This window comes from Puntigrus tetrazona, chromosome 1 (assembly GCF_018831695.1).
Source record: "Puntigrus tetrazona isolate hp1 chromosome 1, ASM1883169v1, whole genome shotgun sequence".
Classification (NCBI taxonomy): Eukaryota; Metazoa; Chordata; class Actinopteri; order Cypriniformes; family Cyprinidae; genus Puntigrus; species Puntigrus tetrazona.
In genome coordinates this window covers 1109250-1137149 of record NC_056699.1, presented here as the reverse complement: position 1 = coordinate 1137149, position 27900 = coordinate 1109250, and the positions used below count along the sequence as shown (strand labels likewise).

General features: G+C 39.2%; 2 protein-coding genes and 1 non-coding gene across 4 annotated transcripts in view; all 3 read left to right on the top strand.

Moving 5' to 3' along the window:
* Positions 1 to 84: 84 nt before the first annotated feature.
* kpnb3 (karyopherin (importin) beta 3) lies at positions 85 to 19309 on the top strand. Its single transcript, XM_043239696.1, has 26 exons — positions 85 to 240; positions 2539 to 2619; positions 4390 to 4582; positions 4814 to 4916; positions 5007 to 5103; positions 5692 to 5796; positions 6561 to 6683; positions 7796 to 7916; positions 8144 to 8231; positions 9077 to 9183; positions 9260 to 9384; positions 9464 to 9553; positions 10512 to 10685; positions 10974 to 11192; positions 11777 to 11860; positions 11940 to 12072; positions 12804 to 12925; positions 13197 to 13293; positions 14142 to 14314; positions 14385 to 14496; positions 15206 to 15261; positions 15348 to 15470; positions 16435 to 16654; positions 17203 to 17431; positions 17512 to 17653; positions 18386 to 19309. Exons 1-26 carry the CDS (start codon positions 163 to 165, stop codon positions 18470 to 18472), a joined length of 3282 nt encoding a protein of 1093 aa, XP_043095631.1. The 5' UTR covers positions 85 to 162; the 3' UTR covers positions 18473 to 19309.
* Positions 7513 to 7651, top strand: LOC122353706. The gene has a single exon (XR_006252053.1). It is a non-coding gene; the product is annotated as a small nucleolar RNA SNORA84 (small nucleolar RNA).
* A 1405-nt stretch (positions 19310 to 20714) lies between the features above and the next one.
* The window catches only part of farp1 (FERM, RhoGEF (ARHGEF) and pleckstrin domain protein 1 (chondrocyte-derived)), a 65690-nt gene continuing 58504 nt past the window's right edge, over positions 20715 to 27900 (top strand). Inside the window, exon 1 of one of the 2 annotated variants that reach the window (XM_043235714.1) lies at positions 20715 to 20944. The gene's annotated coding sequence lies outside the window, so the exon portion shown is untranslated. The remainder of the gene's footprint in view (positions 20945 to 27900) is intronic. The other variant, XM_043235704.1, reaches the window with a different exon arrangement.

The following is a 27900-nucleotide window of genomic DNA, read 5'->3' as shown; positions in this document are numbered from 1 at the left end:
CACACCAATCATTTAATCTCATTCGCACGCGTTAGCCAATCAGCGGCGCAGAGACGGCGAGTCGGGAGCCAATCACGTCCCTCCGTTCATACCGTCCGGTGTCAGAGGTCGCTTCCCCTGCCGGCTTTCATTCGCTCGTCTCTCTTTCTGAATCCAGCAGCGATGGCGGAGCAGCAGCAGTTCTACCTCTTACTGAGCAACCTGATGAGCCCTGACAACACCGTCAGGAAGCAATCCGAGGTATGGGAGTCGGGTCGGGACCGCTTTGTGCGGATGTGTGTCGGGGAATCTAACGTTATCTCGGTTCGCGGGTTTAGCGCGGGCCGCTCAGCCTCGCTCTGGCCCAGCACATGTGTGAAGCGCGCGCTGCTGCTATGCGGCTCCGAATCACTTCAGAGAGTCGATTCGCTTCAGCGAACCAACTCCATAAATAAATTCCGTCGCGTGGCTCTTTACTTTTGCGACGTATGTAACGTTATTTTGCCCATTTACTTATGTTGCGATTTAAAATATTTTATGGCAACGTGTTTTGTTGTACATTTTTTACATTTGAAATATTAACTTGATATTGTGACTAGGAAGTTAAAAATAAATCGTTTTTCGCTCCGCATACTATCAGATTTACAAAGACTAAATTCGGTTTGGCGCACACTCATATTAATCGTACTACATCTGTCATACAGGTATTACATACGAAAAACATGAGATTTCGAAATCGAATCATTTAAAGGAATCGACTTCAACGAGCGATTCGTTTGAGAATCGGACATCACTGTCGTGCGTTGCGTATCAACGTGGCCTAACCAGCGTTACAAGCGTGATGCGTATTGCGTTTTTGTGTCCCGTCTCGTTAAACCCCTATGAATCCAAATTCGCCTTTTAACGTCGTATTTCGCTTTTTTGCGTCATTATTCGACCAGCTGTCCCCGTGACGCTGCGAACCGCGCGCTGCTGTCGCTCAGAACGGCTCGTTAAATCGTCGTTTCAGTCGTGTGTACGTTTTAAACGAGTCACGTTCGCGTCTTATTTCCCGAGAACTGTCAGTCAGCCTTCGTCACTTTGACCACACAAACAAAATCGCAGTCTGCTCCGCATGCGTTTACCTGATCTTTATCTCCCCTCGACAAGCAACACGACGAGCAATCTGCGTTTCTTGGAAGAACGATGAATATTTAAAAACACTTTATCGTCGCTATTGTGGCGAGTCTTGTATGTCGCTCATTAAACGGTAACTTTACACCCATCTTCACGCCGGGAGATGATCTTATCACAAAAGATGCCCGTTCATACTGTCATGTCATGGAAACGCTTCGGATTCGGGTCAGGGGCTCGGACCTTTTTTGCGCGTCTCGCTGTTAAATACGAGCTCACGAACCCACTTTTGCGTGGAAGGTCACCGGCGTCCAAATTCGCGGCAAATTCGAATTCTTTCCCCCCAAAACTGGGCTTCCCATTGGCACGTGTTCAGGCTAGCCTTTTGTTAGGCGCTTCTTTATCTGTGGGGAGTTCAAACCTGAGCTCATGTGGATCAGGACGGGTCATTGGGTCTTATCACTCATCTCTGCCATCGGTCAGCACTTTCCTTTAGCACAGACAATGCTTGACCAGCGGCACGCTAATGCTCAGCGGAAACTGGCTCACGGCGTGACCGGGGCCAAACGGCCCCCAGAAATCAGGTGTGAGGTCACTCTCGTGTCTGACAGTCCTGCGAAATTACTGCTATTGGGTTTCCGAAAGCTTTGAGGTGTGCGTTTGGCTTGTTTTGGTGACACATTCCCATTGCACCGCTCATTCCAGACATTCTGCGCATAACCGCGTCTATTTGTCACTTGTAAACCGACTCCAAGAATCTGTTTGACTCATGCAAAATGAACATCTTAAGAGGCTTAGTAGGTCTCTTTCCTCCTCCTGGATGAACAGAATGAACTTATTTTGCTTTTAAAGCTGTAATCTTTTCTGTGCAAGAAACATTCGAGGTTTAGGTGTCTTTCAGGGTTTTGCATGTCCCGGTTCCACAGATAAGGCATTTAAAAAGTCTGTAGTTATGGATGCATTGCAAAAAAAAAATCAACGCCTTCCTCAGTGTTTTTGCTTTCCAATACGAACACCTAAGCATCCTCAAATCAAGATGCACTTGCTTGATGCAAAGATGTCGTTTGGTTAGTTCATGCTTAAAGACACGCATCTCAAAAGTACCTAGTTATTAGTAAAAGCCTCTATTTTTTGAATGAAGAATAATTGCGGTTCGTTGGAGATTTCTAAGCATGTAATTAATGCAGCGTTTACACAAATACAATTCTCATGTTATTCCGCACCTGTTTTCTGTTTTGAAGAATGTTGGTAACCAAAAACCATTGACTTGAAAATCAGTGAAGTCAATGGCCACTGGCAGCTCTTTGGTTACCAACGTTCTTCAAAATGTTTGAGGAAAGAAACTCGTACAGGTTTTCAACAACACGTTGATTCTTCAATGTCTCTCGACCGTCTGTATGTATGAACTGTTGTGGCGCTCGTTAACTACTCTGTTTGTTCTTGTAGGAAACGTACGACACCATCCCCGGTCAGACGAAGATCACGTTTTTACTGCAGGCTATCCGTGATGCGTCCGCTGCCGAGGAGGTACGGTAGAATCTGTTTATTCATCAGAGCTGTAATATTTATTCCAGGCATCCATTTACACAATGCCCTGTCTTTAAACGAAAGTGCTTTGTTTACGCCGTCCATTACGCTTCATACCTTCTCTCTCAGGGTCAGACGCTGTTGTCTCTGAGATGATGTTAGTAATGAAGTAAAGGTTAAATGGAGACTGGTGTTCTTCGGACCGGATCTCGTTTACACTTGTTGAATTCGATTCCTGGAAAAAACGATTTGCTCACGATGAACTTCGCGATGGTCCAAAGCTTGATAGAGTAGAGGCTTTGATCTTACAAGAGCGAGCGGGCTTTCACGGCACACCTAAACCTCTTTTAAACCCAGTCTGGTGGTCATTTTCACAAGTTGTAGTTAAGTTTTGGTAGGGCTGCATGTTTAACTGTTTAAATCATTTAAAGGTTAAGATTTAATGAAATATTCACTGTTTCAGAGGAAAGCGTCAACTGGGGCAGCTAAAAATATTACTGTACTTATTGTAGTTGAATGTTTGTGTATATCTCACACGCTGTATTTTAACGTCAATGTTGTTCAAGTTGTACCGAAGTTAGGCCTGTACCATTATGGTGGCTGAACAAACTTGGGGTAAAATAATTAGTTTTGAGTTGACCAAACCAGATCATCAACCATCATTAATGGAGCTTGTGACGTCTCTTTAAAAAAAAAAAAAGATTAAAATTGTTTTACTATGAAGTGTTCTTTAAATTTGGAGTAGGAGAAGCTGGGCAAAGGCATTTATTGCGTCCGGTGTCGCTTTGCTTAAAGCTGATTGGTCAAATTTCAGTTTGAGAACTAGCACCGGAGCAGGTTAGCTGTGGAGTGTAAGTTACTATGACGATGAACAGTCCTTTCATGGTACCTAAAAATCAAAGTTGCCACAAACTAAACTCAAACTTACCTGGCTAGCCAACTAAACCGGCTTCATGGTGCAGGCTTTTTTTGGATTAATTGCCACTGTTATTTTAATATTTAGTTGTTTTAAATTGAAGTTAAAAATTGAAAGTGTTTTTTTTTAATTGTTTCAGGTTAATTCACATTCAAAGTTTAAAATCAATTGACTTATTTTTTATTATTATTATTTTTTTATTTTATATGCTGTCTTTTAAGCCTGTAATACTGTTAATCACACGTTGCGGCCCCAGAAAGTCCAACCATTGTGTACTACGAAGTGCAACTATGTAGTAAAAGCAATGTTTAGTTAAAATAGACCCCTGTTGAGCATCTTTAACCATTTTAACCACCCAAATGCTAAGAGCGCAGGGCTGTTGCTCAAAACATGCCACTACATGTAGTTGTCCTCTCAATGCATAAGTCTTACCTTTCCCCTTTTGTCTCTTTTCAGTCTCCTGACCTCTGATATTTATAGAAGGGATGAAACTAGAGTGCGACAGTCAACCTATAAACGTTCTTGTGCATCCTTGTTTTCCAGCTCTCTAAATCTGACGATTACTAGTTCACTTGGTAAAACGGTTCAGATCCTAGTTCGGCGTTCTCTTAATGCTAATGCTTTACGAAGCACATCCTATGATGCATTTTGTTTGTTTTTTTGCGTGAGATTATCTCCCAAGATGCTCTCTAGAGACCTCTCCACCTGGACAGGAAGCAGAAATCAGCTCTGCAGTTGTAAACTTCCTCTTAATGCTTCGTCTCTTAGTTTTTCTCGACCTCTAAGTCCCACACGCGAGCATGTGGCTTTTTCAGCCTGGCACGTCTCTGCAGCTCTCACATGCGTCTCCACAGGTTAAGCAGATGGCGGCCGTGCTGCTGCGGCGCCTGCTGTCCTCGTCTTTCGAGGAGGTCTATCCCAACCTGACCATCGACGTGCAGACGGCCATCAAGACAGAGCTGCTCGCTGGAATCCAGTCCGAAGGCTCCTCCAACATCCGCAAGAAGGTCTGCGACATCGCCGCCGAGCTCTCTCGCAATCTCATCGGTGAGCGAACTAGTCGACTTCAGTTCATCCAAACCAAACCCTGGAGCACAAACCTTAAGTCTTAAGAAGAGCGGCATGGGTTTATTTGTAGCAATAGCCCATAATGCGTTGTTTTGCTCAATTTATTTTTCTTTTATGCTAGAAATCATTGATTTCACACACACCTTTATGGCAGATTTTGTGGTCCATGGTCACAAATGGCGCTTTTTATTTTTTTATATATATCTCAAGATGATGATGGCAACAATCAGTGGCCAGAAATCCTGAAGTTCCTGTTCGATTCGGTGAACTCTCAAGACGTCGGCCTCCGGGAAGCAGCGCTGCACATCTTCTGGTGCGTGACGTCTGAGCCGCTTGTTTACTTCAGATTCGGTTAACGGCGTGAAACTCGCTTTCCGAACTTTTTCTTTTTCCTTCTATACAGGAACTTCCCTGGGATTTTTGGCAATCAGCAGCAGCATTACCTGGAAGTGATCAAGCGCATGTTGGTCCAGTGCATGCAGGACCAGGAAAACCCGCAGGTCTGTGTCTCGATTGTGACGCAATAAATGACTTTACTAAAAAAATTTAACTGACATTTGTTGTATGCTTTAAGAATGTACACTTACATTCTCACACGGATGTTTTTTCTTTTTGGTACAAAAAAAAGCTAGTTTCATCGCTTTAATGGAGTATATTGGATTTAAAGTGCTTTAGGTGTTTTTTTTTTGTTTGTTTTTAAGTACTTAAAGTGCAGAAATGTTTATTAAAGGTTAGTAAAATCATTAAAAAAAAATCGCTATAAACCATTGTGAGGAGCCTAAATAATCTCACCTTTACAAATCATCTGAAATGTTGATGGTTGTTTGCAAGTTTGAACTTTCTCTCTGCATTTAAGTGTTTCTTAATCTGTACGCTTTCAACCCTGACGAAAGCCTTTGTTATGATTCGTGATGCACTGAGAACTGGTTTTCTAAAGCTTTTTTTATTCTTTTGATTCCTCTCAACAAGTCGTGCTGGTTTTGTTTAAGTACCTTTTTTTTTCTTTTCCGTGCACTTTGTTGGTTTAGCGACACTGCACCAGAATAAACCTCCCAGAGTGACTAATTTTAAACTCTCTTCATTTTCAGATTCGAACCCTGGCTGCGCGTGCAGCAGCCTCCTTCGTCCTGTCCAACGAGAGCAACACAGCCTTGCTGAAACACTTTTCAGACCTTCTTCCCGGCATCCTACAGGTGAAGAGCTCCTCGCTGTGGGCTTTCAGTAACTTTTGATGTCTTGACTTTGACTCAAAGGGGCTACTAGTTAGTTCAAAAGCACATTAAGTGCACACTGCAGAGCATGCATATTAACTCTTGTATAGTTACACTGCTCTGAGTTTGAGTTTAGTTGATGCATTCATGCTTTTAAGGTAAACTGAAGATAGTTAAAACCAATACTGCCGTGAAAAAAGATGATTCGTCAATGTGTAACTTACACGCGTTTTAAACATTGAAGCAACTTTGAACCTTTTAGGTGAATGATGGGTTAAGTCTTGTTTCGCGTCTTGCACAATCTAAATTGTCCGAGTGCCATTTTTGGCGAGTATCCTCACATTTTAGGGGGAAAAAATCAGATGAGAATCATTATTGAACCTGTGCATTAGGTCTTAAAGTGATAGCAGCCTTGTGTACCTGGTCCAGATGAAGCAGTGTTTTTTTTTTTACTGTACTTTAATGCTATTGTTAGACCTACCAGCTTTAAAACTTAAACCAGTGTTAATTTGTGTTTTAGTTCTATTCTATGCGTGTCTGAACATTCATTAATAAGTAAATTTGCCAATGAATGGTGTAAACTGTAAAATTTGTTAATTTGCAAATTAGTAACTCATTACTGAATGTTCAGACACTTTTTAATTTTTTTTGAGGGGAAGGGAAAGTAAAAACCTGGGCTACTGCCTTAATGTTGAGTGCTGCCCAAAAAGAAATGGTGCGCTGCAAGAATCTTTCTGTCCAATCAGGCGGTGAATGAGTCCTGTTACCGTGGCGACGACTCTGTGCTGAAGTCATTGGTGGAAATTGCAGACACGGCCCCCAAATACCTGAGACCAAACCTAGAAGCCACACTCCAGCTGAGCCTGAAGGTGAGCCAACATGGACACTGCTTTTATCTTGACTAGTGAGGAAAAGTTTACTTTGGTGTGTGTGTATACAGTAGTGAACATTCAAAGTGGATCAAAACCTTTCATCAAAGTTGTCCTAAAACCTCTAAACAAATTCTTTAACTTGATCCACTTCACATGTTGTCTACTGTACACTGCCTTTCTAAAGTTTGGGAACAGTAAGATTTTTATTAATAATAAAAAAAGTAATGAGGCTGCATTCATTTTATCAAAAAATACAGGAAAGAAACTAAAATGTGAAACTATTACAATTTGAATAACCTTTCCTGTGATCACATCTGACTTCAGCATCATTACATTTCAGCATTCGTCACACGATCTTTCAGAAATTTAATTCTAGTATGCTGTTTTATTGTGACAATGTGCACTAATACCGTTTGAGCCATTTTTATCGCTTTTTAATTCAGCGAGGACATCAAATTAAGATATCTATTTCACTTTTACATGTAATGAAGTATTAACTTATTTAAAGAATCCTATAAAAACTGTTTCTGAAATATATATATATATATATATATATATATATATATATATTATTAATATTAATTATTTTATGAATGCTGATATTGTTTCTAAAGCAGTAAATCAGTATCATAATGATTTCAGAAGGATCATGTGACACTGAAGACTGGAGTAATGATGCTGAAAGTTCACTAATCTGTTTGCATAGGAAATGGTTATTTTTCAGTCACAAGTTTACAGATTTTGCTGTCCTTTTGATAAGAGACGATAAGTCGACCTTTAAAAGTCGTACTAATCCCAAACAGTGTGCATGCGTCTCTCGGGTCGTGCCTGGTGGTTTCCTCGAGACAGCTCTTCTGTGCTGATCCGTGGGTTTTATTAAACGGGCACACATCGATCTCTGCGATTTCAATGCTTGGAGGTCGCTGCTCCCGTGCGGCTTCCACAGCCCGGTTGCAGAAACACGACGTCTCGGAGGCGTGCGAGCGTGTCGTGCCTAAAACCCCTTTAGAGGGAGACGCGCAAGCGCTCGATTTAAAGCATGTGACGTTTCAACGGATGCGTGCGGAATAACGATCTGATTAAAGTGCGTGTTCCTCGTTTTGCTGCAGTTGTGCGGAGACACCAACCTCACAAACATGCAGAGGCAGCTGGCGCTGGAAGTCATCGTCACGCTGTCTGAAACCGCTGCCGCCATGCTGAGGAAACACACCAACATCGTTGCTCAGAGCGGTAAGAGAGGGGTGGCACTATACTAATTAGAGAAACCCGTCAAGCTTAAAGCTACAAAAAGGGCACCATACCTTACGACTCGACGTGCGTTTAGCATTAGTGTTTAGTCAAGTGAAAAACGAGTGCAGTTCAGAAAAATGAAGCTGATGGCAATGCTCTTAATTACTTGCCAAATAGCAGGTGTTCTGCTGTGACGCTTAATAATGTTTGCACTTAAATGTGTTCAGTACCTCAGATGTTGAGTATGATGGTGGATCTGGAGGAGGACGAGGAGTGGGCCATGGCTGATGAACTAGAAGATGATGATTTTGACAGGTGAGATTAACATTTAGAGACGAGCGCGATTGTGTATTTAACCAATCAGGTCATCAGTTGACCAATCAGGTCATTGTGTAAGTGGTACATTAATAATTTTCCAGTTGCTAAAGTAGTTGAGACGGCTCGCTGGGATTTGATCTTGGATTTTGATGCTTTGAAAAGTCTTAAATTCATAGCCATTTTAATAAATTTAGCATGCACTACAGAAAATAAATCTTCCTCTGCGTTTCTTGTTTTATAATGCAAATACATAAACTTGCAATCGAGGTACGTTTAATGCAAAATTATATTTTTAAAAATATTTAAAAAAAAAAAAAAAAACTTTTTTTTTTTTTTTTTTTTTTTTTTTTTTTAAAGACTTAAAGACTTAGTCTCTACAAAGCTGAGAAATTTACATTTTTACGCGTAAATTAAAAGGTAATATAAAATAAATACAATTCAATTAATAACATTACAAACTAATAAAATGTGTAAAAAATTTTTATAGTTTTTAAAAATGTCAAATTTAGCTTAACCTGTAGTAAAATACTATAGGCATTTTAAAACCACTCAAAACTGCCAAAAATACAATGAAACTATTCAAATTAACTAAAAATAGTTAAGTGAAAGGGGATGGAAGGATAAGATGTTCAATGGAATCTATAATGGAAGCTTTCATGCGTATTTTTTTTAACTTTGAAGTGTTTGATCCCATATATGTAGACATGTTAAAAAAATTTTTTTTTAAATTTTATTGGATTAAAGTGTGCTTTCATTCAGCCGTCATTGCTTTGAAACACCCGTCAATAGAGCGTCACTGCTCCTGACTCTAGAGGTTTGTTTCGCTCTCTTCTGGTGTTCAGTAATGCCGTCGCGGGTGAAAGTGCTCTGGACAGGATCGCGTGTGGCCTCGGAGGAAAGATCGTCCTTCCCATGATCAAGCAGCACATCATGCAGATGCTGCAGAACCGTGAGTAGAGCGCTCGGTCATTGTGAGCGCGCGTGTAGAGACGGGATGTTGTTGGTAATGCGCTCTGTCCCCTCAGCCGACTGGAAGTACAGGCACGCCGGTCTGATGGCGCTCTCTGCGATCGGCGAGGGCTGCCACCAGCAGATGGAGGCCATTCTGAGCGAGATCGTCAGCTTCGTTTTGCTCTTCTGTCAGGATCCTGTAAGGAAAATCTCAGCACTTGATTTCTGGTGTGTGTTTTAACGAGTACAGACGCTAAACCCAGCCTCGTTCCAAACAGCACCCCAGAGTTCGTTACGCTGCCTGTAACGCTATCGGACAGATGGCCACAGACTTCGCCCCCACCTTCCAGAAGAAGTTCCACGACAAGGTATCGCTAGCTATTGGTTTCTATTATTTATTTTTCTCCTCAAAATAATAGTGGGTGGCTTTAAAAAGAGAAATAGCAGTAGATTTTTTTTTTTTTTTAATAGCAAAAACCGTTTGCTAAACTCGTTTCAGTGCTTTTGAATGTAATGGTAGCGTCTCTGATTTATTAGTAGTCCTAAAATCCAGAATTATTGATCAATTACAGCTACAGCAAACGAGCAACTGATTATTTTTAATACTATAACGATTACTACAGTTATTAACATAGTAAAATATTGATTTAATTTCAAATACAACTTAAAATTTAGACAATTAACTGAGATTTTTTTTTTTTATTAATGCAAATTGTACTAAAACTAAATTTAAATCAATATTACTATATGTAGTGATTAAAGGAAAAACCTTTAGTTAGTTTTAGTGTTAGTTTAGATTTATTGCAACTACTGTTAAAAATAGTGATATTTTATGTAAATTTTTACAAGCAGCAATCAATAGTTGCATCTAATTTAAATGTTACAAATAAACAGTGGTGACCATTTGTTAGTGGCTATAAAATCTAGAAATAACAATTACAGCTACTGTAAACGAGATTAAATAAATCTCTTATTGTAGTACTGAGTGATATTATTTTTAAACTATTATAATGTAGCAATTGCTATAGTAAAATATAAATATTTTATATGAAATTATATATATATTATTTTTATATATATATATATATATATATATATATATATATATATATATATATATATATATATATATATATATATATATATATATATATATATATATATATATATATATATAAATATATATATATATATAAATTATGAAATTGTATATAATATAAATTATGAAAACTAGTTGTTTAAAATTTACTTTTTAAATCAATTTTATAATAATGATTTTTAGTATGAAACCCTTTTTAATGGATGAGTTTCCTGTGCTGTTTGTAGGTGATCTCGGCGCTCCTGCAGACCATGGAGGATCAGTCGAACCCTCGCGTCCAGGCCCACGCTGCCGCCGCGCTCATCAACTTCACCGAGGACTGTCCCAAAACCCTGCTCGTCCCCTATCTAGACAGCCTCGTCCAGCACCTGCACGTCATCATGGTGGCCAAGCTCCAGGAGGTCGGTCCCTCCCTGCCGCTCTCGTTTAATTCAAGCGTGTTTGCATCGCTCAAAATCAGTGACTTGAAAATGCTGTTTCTCTTCCGTTAGGTGCACAAAGCTAACGCGGTGAGATGTAGTTTGATCTGGGTTAGGGTCTGTTCGGCTTCAATTCAGTTCGCCGAATCGAAGCCGGCCGACCCTGAACTCGGATGCTGTGGAGTGGTGTGAGAGTGACTTGTCGTGCTTGCGGTGCTTGACGCTGTCCGGTTCACGGCGCCGCTTTAACGTGGGCTTTGACTCTTTCAGCTGATCCAGAAAGGGACCAAACTGGTTCTGGAGCAGGTCGTGACCTCCATCGCCTCTGTGGCTGATACAGCGGAGGAGAAGTTTGTGCCCTACTACGATCTGTTCATGCCCTCGCTCAAACATATCGTGGAGAACGCCGTTCAGAAGGAGCTTCGCCTGCTCCGAGGAAAGACCATCGAGTGCATCAGCCTCATCGGCCTGGCTGTGGGCAAAGAAAAGGTGCGTTCCGGGGAGATGGATCCTGGAAAAACATAAAAAAAAAAATTTCATTAACATTTTCAAAAGTTACATAATTGTATTTAAATGTATTTTTTTTTTTTTTTTTTTTTTTTTTTTTTTCTAGATTTTAATTTTCCATTTAAAGTTATAACTTTGATCGCTTTCAATATTTTTTTTACTTTAATTTCAAATCATTTATATAAATGTGACATTTACTTGTCAGTCAATAATACTTTATTTATTTTTTTTATTTATTTTTTTATGGAAGAATTGCAATTAAGTTCATTCTTTCATTATTTACATATTTTAATGAATTGAATAAACCGAATTAATTTTTTGTTTTTATCTAATTTATTAAATATAAAATAAAAATATATAAAGTAAAATAAATTATAAATCATTTATCTAATTTATACCTCAATTTTTTTAATCTTTAATGCATAATTTTTTTTCATTTTAAACCTGGCCCCTTTTTATTTACGCTAATTTAAAATTTGAATAAATTAAATGCAATTCTATTTAAATAACTTCTCCTAAACCAGCTACAAAAAACCCCCACCTGAAGAATATTATTTCTCTTGTAGTTTATGCCGGACGCTTCAGCTGTGATGCAGCTCCTTCTGAAGACACAGACCGATTTCAATGATCTGGAGGATGACGACCCACAGGTCGGTGCACGTTGCAGCCTGATTCCGACGCTGGGTTTTTCTCTTCCGGTGTGTTTGAGCTGCCGTCTTGTTCCTGTAGATCTCCTACATGATCTCGGCCTGGGCTCGGATGTGTAAGATCCTGGGGAAGGAGTTCCAGCAGTACCTTCCTGTGGTGATGGGCCCGCTGATGAAGACGGCCTCCATCAAACCTGAAGTGGCTCTGCTTGATAGTAAGAGTGTGGCCTTCATAAGTAGTGTTTTGTTTACTACTACTGTGGTAATATAAGACAACCTATAGTAGTTGTACATTTTAAAATCAGTTTTTCTTTTATAACCTCATAATGACTATGAATGTACTTTATTAATGTTACAAACCGTGCTGTTTTAAAATACAGAATTTTTATACTTAAAATATTAGTCCTTTATGATAAGTCGTTACTTAAATAGTATTTTAGTATAGTAATATTTTTTACTATTTTAATGCTACAAAAAATTTTATTTGCGAAAAATTACCCAACTACGGTTTAATTTAATTGGAGTGGATTTAATTAAAAAAAATTGAATTGCTTTTTAAAATAAACTTAAGTACTGACTTGCATTCCAACAGTGTTGTTAGTAATGGGTGATAAAGTAGTTGTAGTAATTTAAGTAAATCCATATTGCTATGTTTTGAAGTTACTTTATTAAAGGAACGCTCCCCTTTTTTGCAAATGGCTTCGTTCTTCATCTCCCCCAGAGTTAATAAGATTAGTTTCACCGTTTTTGAACGCATTCAGTCGATTTGGGGTCCGGCGATTAGCATATTTAGCATAGCTTAGCATAAATCATTGGATCCGATTAGACCAGTAGCGTCGCATTCAACAACGACTAAGTGGAGCGTTCCTTTTTACTGTAGCACGTTTTACTGTTTTATATATAAAAAAAAAGGGGTTTTAACACTTTTTCGGTGTGACCCGTGCAGCTCAGGACATGGAGAACATGTCTGAAGATGACGGTTGGGAGTTTGTGAATCTCGGAGACCAGCAGAGTTTTGGCATAAAGACGGCAGGCCTGGAGGAGAAAGCAACTGCGTGCCAGATGCTGGTGAGAAGACCCTCCGTCTAACTCCAGAATAAACGTTTGGTGTTTTGGGCAGGTTTCTGGAAAAACGCTACATTTTGATTTTTATGCATTACATGGAATGTGTACATTTTAATGAAAAGATGCATGAAAATGAATCCAGATCTGTGGGTAGAAAATGCTCTCGATTCATCTGCTGTTAACATGTCAATGAGTAACCGAATCTCGGACGGCTCACTGTTGCTCCGTTGAGTTTCCTGGGTGATCATTTACCTTTGTCTGTGTTTTTCCTCAGGTGTGCTACGCCAAAGAGCTGAAGGAGGGTTTCGTCGAGTACACGGAGCAAGTCGTCAAGCTGATGGTTCCTCTGCTCAAGTTCTACTTCCATGATGATATCCTTCATTTAGATTATACTGGCTTATGTTTTTATATCTTGCTGTGTAAAGGTCCAAAATGTTCGCTAGATAGCCAGACAGGGTTATGCCTAAAATCAGGAGAGGAAAAAAAAAACATTCATGAAGATGGAAAATATAGAAAGAGCCAACTAAACAAATTGGGAATTTTATTGCCATAATTTTATTTTACTTAATTTTTTGTATTCTTTTTGTAGTTAATTTTCTTGTATAATTCATGTAGTACAAGCCGCTTTCATTTCCAAAGGTTTTTTTTTTTTTTTTTTTTTTTTTTTCAGAAAATTGATCCATTAACAACCTGATTTACTGATTCACTTTCAGAAATAAAAAAAGGAAGTGTTTATAGGTTTTAAATTCAGTTTTATTTATTTTTTGCATGCTAACCTATAAGAAATTCTGGGCCAAACCCAAAAATTGTAAAAGCACTTGACAAAATGATACATTTATATATATATATATATATATATATATATATATATATATATATATATATATATATATATATATATATATATATATATATATATATATATATATATATATATATATATATATATATATATTTTTATTATTATTTTTTTTTTTACATTTAAAGTAATTTTGCAAGACTCAATTCAGTTGTAACGATGCTGAATTAAACATAACTACACTTTTACTGAAAGTAGCACAACTCAAGAATGTATTAATTAGTAACAATATAAGGTTCATTAGTTAACATTAACTGCGATTTTAATAAACGCTGAATCACTAGTTCATGTTAACTAAAGTCAGCTACCGTACGCCTTTTTCAGCCCAAAACATGTTGGCGTCCTTGACGTGTGTTATACGTGTGCGTGTGGCTGCGGCCGAGTCCATGCCTCTCCTGCTGGAGTGCGCTCGCGTCCGAGGCCCAGAGTACCTCACGCAGATGTGGCACTTCATGTGTGACGCTCTCATCAAGTCCATCGGCACCGAGCCCGACTCGGACGTGCTGTCAGAGATCATGCACTCGTTCGCCAAGGTAATTCACGTCCTCGTTGGAGTTGCGTGCCGCTTGTGCGTTTTAATAAGCTGACGTCTTCACTCGGTAGTGCATCGAGCTGATGGGAGACGGGTGCCTGAACAACGAGCACTTCGAGGAGCTGGGCGGCATTTTGAAAGGCAAACTAGAGGAGCACTTTAAAAACCAGGAGGTCAGACAAGGTGAGTCGCACAGGAATTCCTTCACAAATCATTGGTTTTATGCGGATGTGCTGCTCGAGGAACATTTGATTAGCAATGTTGAAAAGATGCACTTCCTAATATGTTGGGGTATTTTTCAAAATATTGAAACTTTTTTTTTTTTTTTTTTTTATATACAGCATTCTTTGATTTTTCTAAAGTTCAAAAGAACGGATTTAATAAGTTGATTTATACATTTTTTGTTTTTATTTATTTTTTTACATTTTATTAATTTTTCTTTTCTGGATTCATTCTTTTAGGGGCTTTATTTTATTTTTTTACAGCATTTGATTTTTCTAAAGTTTAAATGAACCGTGATTTAAATTTTTTTTTTTTTTTTTTCCCCTCTGGAAAAACCTACAGGGTTTTTTTTTTTTTTTTTTTTTTTTTAATCAGATTGCATGTATAATTTTGAAATCATGATAATATATATATATATATATATATCTCTCTATATATATATATATATATATATATATATATATATATATATATCTCCTCTGACTAATGACTGGTAACAAAAGTTACTATATGCTGTAATTGAGTTTTAAGAGGATTAAACTCTTTATGATTTAACGGAAAGCCATTATCAGCCAATTGCACGCTTTAAGGCTTAATTTCAGAAGTCTTGGTGACATTTTCATGTGAAATCATAGATTTTAGTTTTACTAATCGTAACCGTTTTCTGCAGCCAAGCGTCAAGATGAGGACTACGACGAGCAGGTCGAGGAGACGTTACAAGACGAGGTGCGCGGCTCCTCTAACATACGTTTGTTCCGAGCGGTTCTTTGGTTCGGATCGCTAATGAAGCTGCTATTGATCTGTATGTTCAGGACGACAACGACGTCTACATCCTGACCAAGGTGTCGGACATCCTGCACTCCATCTTCAGCAGCTACAGAGAGAAGGTCCTGCCCTGGTTTGAGCAGTTGCTGCAGCTCATCGTCAATCTGATCGTAAGCGCTCCCATCCGCCGATACACTGGGCTTTAAGGGCCTTTCTACGGAAGTGGTTCCGTTTCTAGCCTTTACAGAATATTACACTTAGCACTATAGGGTTACAAATTATTTTGAAGTGACACCATGCTATTTAGACAATTACACCACATTGAGGCATCAAAGTGGAATTAATTTTGTAAAAATTTTATGTAAGTCCAGGCACCACTAAACAGCCATGTACTGAGGTTTTAATTTTTTCCTGTTTAAAAGATTTTTTATTAATTTATTTTTTTTTATTATTATTAACGGGGACATTGTGTATTTAATAAAACATTACTTTTTTTTTTTTTTTTTTTTTTTTTTTTTTTTTTTTTTTGCTGTGAAAATAGCCTAAGATGCTGATGTGGCATTAAAAACTATACAGGTACTGCTCATTGGTGGTCTCTGCAAGGAAAGTCAGTCTAAAAGATTTAAAAAAAAAAAAATAAATTAAATAAAAATTAACTATTCAGTAAATTATAGATGTTTGAAATACATTTTATGTAATTTTTTATATATATATATTTATTTATTTTATATATATTTTATTTCAAACATCTATTGTTTATTGAATGGTTTATTATTATTATTATTATTATTTTAATAAATAAAGCTAATATGGAAATGGCACAACACCTCCTTTTAATTATATTGTTTTAATTTGAAATGACATCACGTGACTTCCTCCCTAGTTTGCAGCAGCTGTTTTAAACTACATTATTCATGGATATTGTCAGTGGTGTTACCTTTTTAGGGTTTAATAAAAATGATACAAAAAAAATCATTATGCTGTCATTTCATGTTCATAATAATCTTAATGCCTGTAAGGTTAAATGTAAGAAAAAAAAAAAAAATACATTGCAAGACATCTTGCCCTACTATAGAACCTATAAGGGCCTTCCAAGAAACACTAGTGTTTATGGTGTTGTTGTGTCCCTGACAGTGTCCTCACAGACCCTGGGCGGACAGACAGTGGGGTCTGTGCATATTTGATGACGTCATCGAACACTGCAGCCCTTCTTCCTTCAAATACGCCGAGTACTTCCTGCGGCCCATGATGCAGGCGCTGTGTGACACGAGTCCGGAGGTTCGGCAGGCGGCTGCGTACGGCGTCGGGGTCATGGCTCAGTTTGGAGGAGACAGCTACAGGCCTGCCTTCACAGGTGAGACGTCCTCTGGGTGCCACTTGATTTATTTATTTGACAAATTAATTTGGACTTATGCTTTCCTGGATTCTGATTAATGGTTCAGTTTACAATTAAATCACAAAACTTGTATTGGTTCACAAAATGGACACTCTATTTATTTTTTAGAAATCCTTTACACCACACACACTTTTTTTATTTATATTTTTGTTTTTAAATTAAATTTTAGTTAAGAAAAAGAGCATGTCTAGTTAAAACTTATTTTTATTATTTTTTTTTTGTAACTTCTCTTTTAGGTCCATGTTATTTTTAATAATAATAATTGTTGTTGTTTTTTTAATAATAATTAGTTATTTTTAATAATAATAATTATTGTTATTTTTAATAATAATAATTATTGTTATTTATAATAATAGTTATTTATAATAATAATTAATAGTTAAACCTATAAAATTTCCCAGTTTCCATGATACTCTGCTTTGTTTAATTTCTGTATTTTCTGCTTCGTGTTAATCCTCGGTGTCTAAATCGTACTGTATTCGTGGACCTTGTGCCGGTTCTTCCAGAGGCCGTGCCGCTGCTTGTGGGCGTGATCCAGTCTCCAGAATCCAGAGCTAAAGAAAACGTCAACGCCACGGAGAACTGCATCTCTGCCGTGGCCAAAGTCATGAAGTACCGGCCCGAGTGCGTCAACGTCAGCGAGATCCTCCCTCACTGGCTCTCCTGGCTGCCGCTCAACGAGGATAAAGAGGAAGCCGTGCACACGTTCAACTATCTCTGTGACCTCATAGAAAGGTGCGTGTCTGTGAGCCGAAGGGAACTCTGGGAGTCTGTGGTTCAGATTTTGAGGTTTCAATGTTCGTTTCCTCCTCCAGTAACAATCCCATCGTCCTCGGACCTGATAATACCAACCTTCCCAAGATTTTCATCATAATCGCTGACGGTGTTGCGAACGAATCGATTAAAGGAGAAGACGGCTGCAGCAAACGATTGGCCAACGTTATCCGTCAAGTACAAGTAAGTTTAAAGACCGCTTTATCACGTACAGACTAACACCAGAAGAAAGCCTCATACATTAAATATGATGCACAGCACTGAATATGGCTGTATTTATTATACGGGTGCTTTATAGCTTTATATTAAAAGTGGCAGCCATGCCTTCATTATTTACTAAATGAAAAAGCATATCAAATATAAATTGATCAGGACTGATTTATGCATGTTAATGTAGATTTTGCATTCAAAATTTATAGCGTTGTTTTTATAGATATTTCTATTTGCTATACCGTCGCCTATAAATATAAAATAGTTCATCCTTGATCTTGTAAATAGAAATAGTCAATATTAAAATATTTAATGTGCAAGTCTAAATATTTCTGTTTTAATTTCATGTCGCTCTAGTCATGACTAGTCACCATTTCTTATTTTATACACACTTTATATGAAATAATTGAATTATGCATGCAAGGTAAATAAAATAAAAGCAGTATGTATGCCACTAAAATTTAATTAATGTGCAGTTGGGTTATTCTGATTAGGTTTAAATGTCTAAATATTCCAAATTTATTTTATAGAGAGAGAGATGGATCTAGATATAAAATTGTAGATGGATATAAAATTATAGATAGATATAAAATTGTAGATATAGAATTATAGAGAGAGTATTATTTTATTTATTTTTTTGCCCGAGTGCAGTATTCGCACGCATTTCCGTCTTAAGTATCTGAGCTGCGTGGTTTTTCTCCGCAGGTTTCCGGAGGCCTCTGGACGCAGTGCGTATCGGCGCTCAACGAGACGCAGCAGAAGGCCATCCAGGACCTCCTGAACACGGCCTGAGCGAGCGACCGAAGCCTTAACCCTGTAAAACAGCCCATCGATTGAGGATTAAAAACTTTGCACCTGGAATTCCGCATCTAGTTTTTTGGCCCTTTCCCTATTTCGACTAAAGAACCGTCACGTGACTTGAGTTTGTGTTGGGCCTCCGAGCCGCCTGGACCCGATCTCTCTCGACGTCTTCACCATCGGGGCCCGGGGATCGTGAGCGTTTCACCTCAACGAGGGCCAACGGCTTCGGAAACCCTCATCTTGAGCAGACGTTGGGGGGGGGGTTTAGGGGTTTGAAATGAAACTAACAGTCATCCATCGTAGATCTTTAAGAATTTCTGGTGTAGAAATTGTGCTTTTCTCCCTTCAGAGATCAGTTCTAGTTGTTTTGTCAACTCGTGTGTCTGTCGAAGCTGATTTAGGGCCCGGTCCGACTCTTCTTTTGACGGATCGGACCGAATGGACTCGTGTTGGTTGAGCTCGAATGCAGTAGAGCGATGATGCAGCGGTCAAGTCGTCGACTTTTTTTTTCTTTGGTTTTTCTTTTAGGTTTTTTGTTTTCTCTTCGACGCTGATGTTTGGGGCCAGCGGTTTGCTCCATCTTCGCTGACGATGTCCGTTACGGCTAACATTGTCTGTCATTGGCTCACTTAATCCATGCAATGAAATAAACCACATTGGGAAAACCGGGACTCTGGGTTCAGGCTTCTGATATTATGAAGGAAATGCACAGATCTGAGGCCGGTTGGCTAAGGAGTTGTCACGTGTCTGTGGAACATTTGTATGATATGCAATCTCTCCTGGTTAATCATTTTACAACACTTTCAGTATTAAAGCTGCAAGACATGACGAACTTTGTGTCAGCGTTTCATTGTGATCTGCATCTCTGTGTAAAATTCTGCACGCTTTTTAACTTTAATTCAGTTTGCTGTTCCTCGGGTTCTGATTCTGAACTTTTGGTTCAGGTTTACCCACTTTAGCTTTGAGGGAGGCCACGGAAACTAACATTACAGAAGCTGTTTACATGGTCTTTTATGGTTTTACCACAGTAACCAGAGATAAAGTTGACTGGGAGCTTATGTTTGTAGTTCGCTAGCAATATCGGTGAAATGACGCAGTTTTAAAAGCGCATAAATGAGAAACTATCTACTTTTTTCCTCCCCAAAGGTCCGTTTTCCAACGAGTTGTAGTCGACACTAACAAAGGCTGGTAAATTTAATCTTAATCTCACTGGATTTGTCCGCTTTTTGTCAAATTTAACATTTGGCGGGAATGAAAATGAGGCCGTGAGAGGGTGAAGCATAACGCGTCTACTGCACGGTTTAAAAACTTAGCGCTTGCTAATCAAAGAAACGACATGATCTAAAGTCATTCACGGACATCACTTTAATGTTAATCTCCAAGTAATTAATTATTTGGCAACTGATTACGTCTTCAACTGTGTAATTGAAAGTATAGCGTTATTGTTCAACTGGTCGAGAAAATAAGGAAATTACAAAACCGCTACAAGACTTCCAAACATAAAATGGCATAAATTACCTTTTGAGCTAAAAACAAAATACAAAAAGGCCACAATAAAAATCAGTTTTGATGCATTTAATTCCACTCTTGTTTTATACAGGATTATTAAGCAGTCCAGAGTTTTATGAAATTACGTAAATAGTTACAGTAAGCAACCCCTTGCTTTGTTTTTTTTTTAAAGGAAAAATTAAATTACAGCAATTAAGTGCATGATTGTAGTCGTGGTAACTAGTGTTTCGATTAAAACCGTATTTATCGGGAATTATAGCACAGTCAACATTAGAAGTGCATCATAAAAACGCTTTTAGGTTGTAGGGCAACTTTGATAAAAGGTTTTACCCGTATATGTTGGAATTTTTTGGACCGATTTCAAATTGATCCTGATGTTAGCTTACTAAAAACATCTCGTATTGCTTAAAATTCCAATAGCAATGTTTTAATGTATTTGTTTAAAACGAAGCGCGTCCACGGTGTGGTGGCGCTGTTACACAGCGCTTTACAAGACTCCTAAAAGATTTAATTTCAATCACATGTCCTAGTCTGAAAAGTTAAACTTTTAAAAGTTTAACGTGCTACCACTTAAGTTAGCTACCGGGTGGTAATAAAGTGATTCACTCTTACCAAGAATACTAGGGTACAGCGAGAAAAACGTGGTACAGTTTTGAGCAGGTGGAGCTTGACTCCGCCGCCAGGGGTCGCTGTTCTCACCGCGGCATTCTGGGGGCTGTAGTGCTTGGTGTCGGAGGCTGGAGGCGGTGTTTTATTGTATGAAATCAGTTCGGGATCAGTTCAGTCATGGCGTCTGGAAAGACGGTGGACTGCGGCGCTTCCCGCGAATAGCCGCGAACAAACCGACCTCACGCGACTCCGGCCGCTGCTCTGCGCGTTCCTCCCGCGGAATATCGTTTAACGGCACGGTCGCGGAGCTGCCCGGACGCAAGGAGCGCTTATCCAGCGGCGAAGGTGAGATTCTCGGTTGTTTTATCGGATCGCGACGGACCGGCGGCGGCGGAAAAAAAAGAGCGACTATTAATCTTTAGATCGTTGGATACGTTGTAGCGGTTTCCATGGCTACACGATCAAACGTTTCGCGCCGCCGCCGTTGCCACGCGTCATATCGTATGTTTCCACTCCTCATCTCTGAACATCAAAGATTTACTGTATGCTTTATCGTAGTGTTTTCATGCATAACTGCGATGTACTTAGCCAAAATACCACGCTGATACTCTACTAAAAGTATTTAAATGGTACTTTCAAGAATGCATTGGCTCTTGTCCAATAACATAGTATTTACCTTGTTTACAACGCTTTACAAACGGTTTTCTTTAAAATATCTTTGAATGCCACAGCATTGTTTGATAATAGCAACCATAGCACGGTATTACCACAGTATTTCTCCCCCAGCCTGCTTTTTAACTAATGCAACGCAGCATATTGATGCATGGGTCTTAAACTCTAAGTAGATGAAGCACCAGTGCTGACCTTTTTCTAAATTGCATACATTTTTCAGGTGATGTGGTATTTTTAAGTGGATGTGCAGGACATTATGGAATTTCCCTGTCACATGAATTCTTGATTAGGATAAAACACACACACAGAGTCAACGCAGCTTAACCTACTAACATCTGAACCTCAGGGATTACTCGACTAACCTACATCTGCTGGCCCACTGTAAGCACACGCATTGGCATGGATTGTCCAAAGAAGTCTTTTTAGCAAAACGACAACGGCAATCATCGTTTCTACAGTTCTAGCTTCGTATTCTCATGCATAAATACAGCCATTTGTGTATTTATTTGTTTTGTTGCACGTGTGATCGTTACTGTCAAGAACGAATGAAAAGAATCGCACGCCGTTTGCATAACACAGTGTGGTAGTTAAGCTGTTCCTTGTAGTAGTTAGCAGGGCATTGTGGGTAGTTACTGGATGGTAACGGCACACTTTTCGCATCATCACACGCACACTAAAGTATGTCCTTGTTGCTTTAAAGTCTAGAGGCATCTCAACAACACCGTTGTTTCATGCGTTGTAGATGTTACTTCACACAACGTTTTCAGGGCATGAAAGCAAACTTGGGATTAAATGGGGTTCAAAAGTGTACGTCTTAGGTAACAATGCTAGGTAGCGTCTGCGTGAAAATAATAAAAAAATGCACATGCTTCGCGGTCTATCTGTAGGGTTGCATGCGTGTGCATGTACGCTGTTCTCAGTATGGTGGCTCAAGTAGTGCACAAAACACTTTTTTAAAATTTCCTTGGTGTTGTGCTGCATGTTCATTTCATGCATATGTTCATTTCATGTTACTTTCTTCTGTTGCATTGCAACTTTCTGTTATGTTGCATTTTTTTCTATCGCTTCGACTGTCATTGTATTCTTCAGCTTTATACTGTACAGTGCTTTGATGCAACCTACGTTGTTAAAAGCGCTATATAAATAAAAATGATTGATTGATTGACCGGGTCACCGGAGAAACTTGTCTGTTTTTCGTACAATTTGGGTTTGCACGCGTGATGAATCAAACGTACGTAACGCAGGCTTATTGAAGGGCACTATATCAGTGTGGAATTTGTTTATGATGTTCACAAGCAGTAGAGAGTCCTCTTCAGAGCCTGAGTTTCCCTTCCCATCGGCCCCGGGGCCAGCGGTGTTGATCCATGCGTTCAGATGTGTATGTTGAGTCGGTCTCACACTGAAGCCTCTGTTTCGCTTCCTGCGCCTCAATGAACACTGGGAACTTTCAGGCGAACAAGTTGAAAGGCAGGTTAACTAGCCGAGCAAGGGACCGTATTATGTTCCTCGTTTGCTGTGATGGGCGTGTGTTTGTGTAGGATGGAAAAAGAAAGATGATTGCGTGAGAGTGTTTAAATAAAGCCGCTGTTTGGGAAGGTTCTACCCGTTGACTAACGGCTCGCTGCTGAAATGGGTTCGCTCTTTGGTTGTAATGAGACATGACAGCTTTTGCTCCAGAAGTACTTCCTGTTTCTTCTCTCGTTTGTCCGTGTGCGACCTTCCTTCTGCGTTCGCAATGCTTCCTACTTTGTGTAAAACTTTCCCACTTGTGGCCCGCTTGCACGGGTTTCCCTTTCGTTCGCTGTGACGGGTTAGCGGTCGGCTATAGAACGAGCTGCTCTGCGTCAGGACGCTCTTATATATCGACGCTGTGGTAGCTGCATAGCAACAAGCAGATGGCATTGCCCTAGCAACCGGCTAACAATGCCCTAGCAACCGGCTAACAAAGCCCTAGCAACCGGCTAACAAAGCCCTAGCAACCGGCTAACAAAGCCCTAGCAACCGGCTAACAAAGCCCTAGCAACCGGCTAACAAAGCCCTAGCAACCGGCTAACAATGCCCTAGCAACCATCCAGAACACTGCAGGAAGTAAAGAGCTATGGATACATATGGATTTCGACTGTTTATTTTACACTTCAATGGCGTTTTGGGGGCCCAAATACAAAAACCTTTTAAAACGGGTTCACAGTACTGTTATCGTCTCCATGTAAACAACCGAAACGTGACTTTGTGAAAAGTGTGTGTGTGTGTGTTGTAGCACTGGCCCGGCGTGATAACACAGGCCCACATACTCGTATTCTTACGGAGTAAAAATGTCATAATTACTGAAAAACTAAATAAAAATGTTCCACTTGAATATGATCAAAATACAAATTTTAAACGGCACAGGAAAAAGCTTTCGGCTTCTCTTCTGACGCCACAAAAGGAGTAAAATATTATGGACGTTTTTTCAAAGCCCAGTAAAATAACACGGCTATCTTTAAAAAAATGTTTATAAACTATCTAAAGACGCTTACTACTTTTCGTACGTAAGTGACGTGTGTCGTCTTCTATTGGATCGCGTTGCTTTGAATGAATCGGTCTTGTGCTGCAGTGCCCCACTGGCCAAACGGTGTAACTGCAGGGCCTTCGGTAAAGACTCGGGACCCCCGTTTCAGAGGGGCTTCTTCACACCGCCGCTTTGTTTGCTGGGGGATGGTGTGGGGCGCAGGGTGGAGAAAAGGCGGAGAATGCATAAAACAACTAAAACAGCAACAACAAGGGTTAAACTAGTTCTACTTTCCTATTCATGAATGCTGTGATTGGATTAAGCCCGGCTCACACTGTGCGATTTTTGGACATGATTTTTCTGTCAGGGACATATTTTGAGATTCCTCCAATCCCAGGCTAAAATCTGTAGTCGTTGGTTCGTCAACCGATTCGTGGCCGTTGCGATCAGGTTTTACCTCCGATGAAGTTCTGGCAGAGTCAGGACACCTCCTACGACGAACGGCGAACTTCAGTTGTATTTCAAGATGAGCCACGATCGGCGTTCATGCTGAGAGATCCCGGCGTTCGCGAAATTCATCCGATATGTCGCCTTTGCTGTGATAATATTTTTCGGTTCTGTCGCCGCGTTTATATGCCGTTCATGATAACCAACGTTTCAATCCCAGTGCAATGCATGGTTGATGTACAAGATTTTTTTGCGCACCGTTTTTTTTGACTGTCGTACGTTTAATAACGACTGTGTGACGTGACCGGCATGTTCGTACGCTCTGACAAATACGATCCTACAGGACTTTTTAAAGCTTGCAGCTGTAGACGAGTTCTTGGTCACGTATGTTCCAAGTCTCGTGAATAAACGCTTACAGTATTTTACGTCACAAGCCTCGAATGTGACTTTTTAAAGAACGAAATGGTCCCAAATAAGCGCCAAAAAATTCCGGTTTCCACTTTGTAACGTTTTGCGGCCGCTACTTTTTTTTGGGAAAAATCACGTTTTAAACAATGCACGACATGTAGCATCTGAAAAATGCGTTGGGTTTCGTGACTCTTTAAACCGCGATCGGACGACTATTCGAAAACCAAAAATATTTGTTGCCAATTTTCTATTCTTTAATAATGTCGACTGTTTCAGCCCATGTTGTCCGTACACAAAAACTTCTCAAAAACGCAAAGGCTTTATCGTTTTTTGATACGTTGTTGCTGTTGCGTAAACATGCATTAAAACACACAATCTCCCAATAGCTTATTAAAAATGCAAAAAGATGGTCTCGTATTGAAATCTATAGCATTGTTTCTTTATATGCTAGGTTGCGTTTCACTTTCAATGTGGCTGGAAGGAGATTAGAGGCGGATCTATACGCGGTTATGGGAACGTGATCCTTCGTCTTTATGTTTGTCCAATCTCCTTTGGGGAAGATTATGAGCTCTGAGAAAACATAAACGGAGCTCCTCCTGAGAAGATATCAGCAGAAGCTGGAGTGTGAGAAAGTCTCGTTCAATCCGCTCGCAGAAGAAGCTCGACCTGTCCAACCGGTAACGCTTCAAAGCGGCAGACGCTCTACCCAAAAAACAGAGCGGTTTCTTAGCTTTTTCCTTTAGTGATGTCTGCGAATGGCCGGCTAAAACGGGCGAACTAAAGATAGCACGAGGAAGATTAAAGATAATGAAGGTGCGTTTGTCCTCGTGTAAGTGTAAGTGGGGTTTAATGGCTCTGGTTTGAATGGAAATCCAGTTCTTTAGAGGTCTTGTGTTCGCATTGTTCTCGCGATCGCTCTCTCGGTAATTAACGGGCCGCTCCGGTACAGCGAGGCTTCGCTAATAGAGCGGCAGACGTTCATAAATTAGACTCTGAAGACCCGTCCCGAACGAGTGGGTTTTGGGTGGGTAATGAAACTGCCAGCCGAGGGGGGATTAAAGGTCCCTCAGGAGCCGCTTCTCAATTACTCATTCAGTTTAAATGTGTGTAACCAGTAACTTCGGCCTGGGACAGGAAAGAATGGGCCCCTTTATTGCGGTGTTTGTGCTTGTGGACCGGCCCTTAAAGACCTCATGGGAGCCTGTTGGTCTTTCTCTGTCCCGTTCACTTACTTCTCCAGTTTTTCTCGTCTATTATTCTTGCTCTATTAAGTCTCTTTTGCTTTTGTTAGTCATTATTAACCAGTAGCTGACAGCGGCGTTGGTTGATAACCAAACAGATAAAAGTTAGAAGAAGTTGAAAGTTTCAGATAATGTACACTTTTTGATAACCGACCATCTGGGTAAAATCTAATTACTGATATGTTGCTTGGACAAATGAATCTGCTAGTGCTTTTAAGATTATCGGTTCATAACTCTACCGAAGTGTTAATGAAGGACAGCTAATATTTTAAGATTATCAGAAGTTTTTTTTATACAATACATAATAAATAAATAAATAAATAAATAAAATGTAAAATTGTGTAAAATAATCTTCATTTTATGGATTTGTTTAGGTTAATATTTTTAGTCTGTTTATAATATTTTTTTTATTTAGTACATTGTATAAAACCCATTTATTATTTAATTTTGATTAACCAATTTTTATTTTTTATTTCTTCCAATTTTATAGTGTTAATTGTTATTGTATTTTATGTAGATTTAATAAATATATATTTGCATTTATTTATAAGACAATTATGTATTGTCTTTTGAATTATTTTGTATTTTATTCTAATGTTTATTTATTTTCTAATGTTTATTTATTTATTAAAAAAAGGCTGTTTTATATGTATTATTGTAGATTTTTTTTTTAATGTTATTTTAGAAGGTGCTTATGGACAAATAATGCTTTCGCCTTCTCTTTGTATGACATCTAATGCAATCCTCAACAGCAGATGAAAGTCAATCTCGCAGCCAACTCCTTCCATTGCAGGAAAGCTCATGTTACGGTGAACATCTCCCTTGTTCCCATGATGAACAAAGCTTTGTAAACGTCTGCTGAGCTCTATTGATCAGCTCTAACCTCATTAACATCAAGCTGCGTGTGGTTAGTGATGGTGGTAACCTGTCCAGACTCGTCTCTCTCTATCAGACGAGCGTTCAGCCGGCGTCTGGATCAGAGATTCAATCAGTGCTGGAATGCTTGTTTTTACTGCTCCCGTTTAGTGCTCGAGACGTGACCCATTTGTTTTAGGTTAAATAAAATCAAATATTAATCTGCCGTGTTTTACAATAAAATATTATTTTAGTTTTGTGAAATGTACTTTTTCGAGGTAAATTCTGCGTGGATATATTTTCTTCATAACGTCTGGCGCCGTTTGCTTTTAGCCGTCCTTGAAATCTTTTAAATGCATTACATTGCATTTCATCGCATCGCATGGACTTTTATTTTATCGCTTTGCAATAAATAGCTTTTTATCGCATTGCACTTTGATTTAGCTTTTTTGCATTTTGCTTTATTTTTTTTTTTGCATTGCGTTTCATTCTGATTTATCGTAAAAATAAAACACTAGGTGGTTTTTTTCATGTCATTTGCATGTTTTATGTGTAGAGTTGAATCCGGATTCTTTGCTTTGTCGTGCAACGTGTGGTTTTTTTTATCGGTACGTAAATCCTCATGCCGGTGTTTGTGTTGTGTTTAAAACCAGGAAGCAATGCTCTACATGTTCCTGTTATGCTATGTTTGTACTTCTGAGATTCCTGTTGAAGAATTGAAAGTGTCGTCTCCATGGAAACCACTCCAGGTTGTCATAGGAGAAGCTTTTCAGTTCTATGAGCGAATAATTGGTCTCTCGTCTCCCTTTGATACAAACGCATCGTTTTTGTGTGTGTGTTTCCTCATATATCATCATTTTCAGTAGCGCGGTCTGGCTCGTTCTCCATCTGTGATCCTGTAGTCACTCATTCGGTGTGTTTTGAGCGATACGGGTTTTTCATTGGTTGACGTCTAGAGAACAGACTGGCAGACGAATGATATTTATCACCCGAGCGCAAGGGTTGCCGCACTGAATACACAAGAGATATTGTTTTTATTCAGCAGTTCACTAAACAAGGCCGCTATATCAAGTAACTGACATTTCAGAAACAATATGACCAGCTGTTTGCGTTTATCGCGCCTCGCCAAAGAAAATAGACGGAAAAAGTGATATAGGCATAGCCTTGTGTTGCCTATATTTATGTATTTA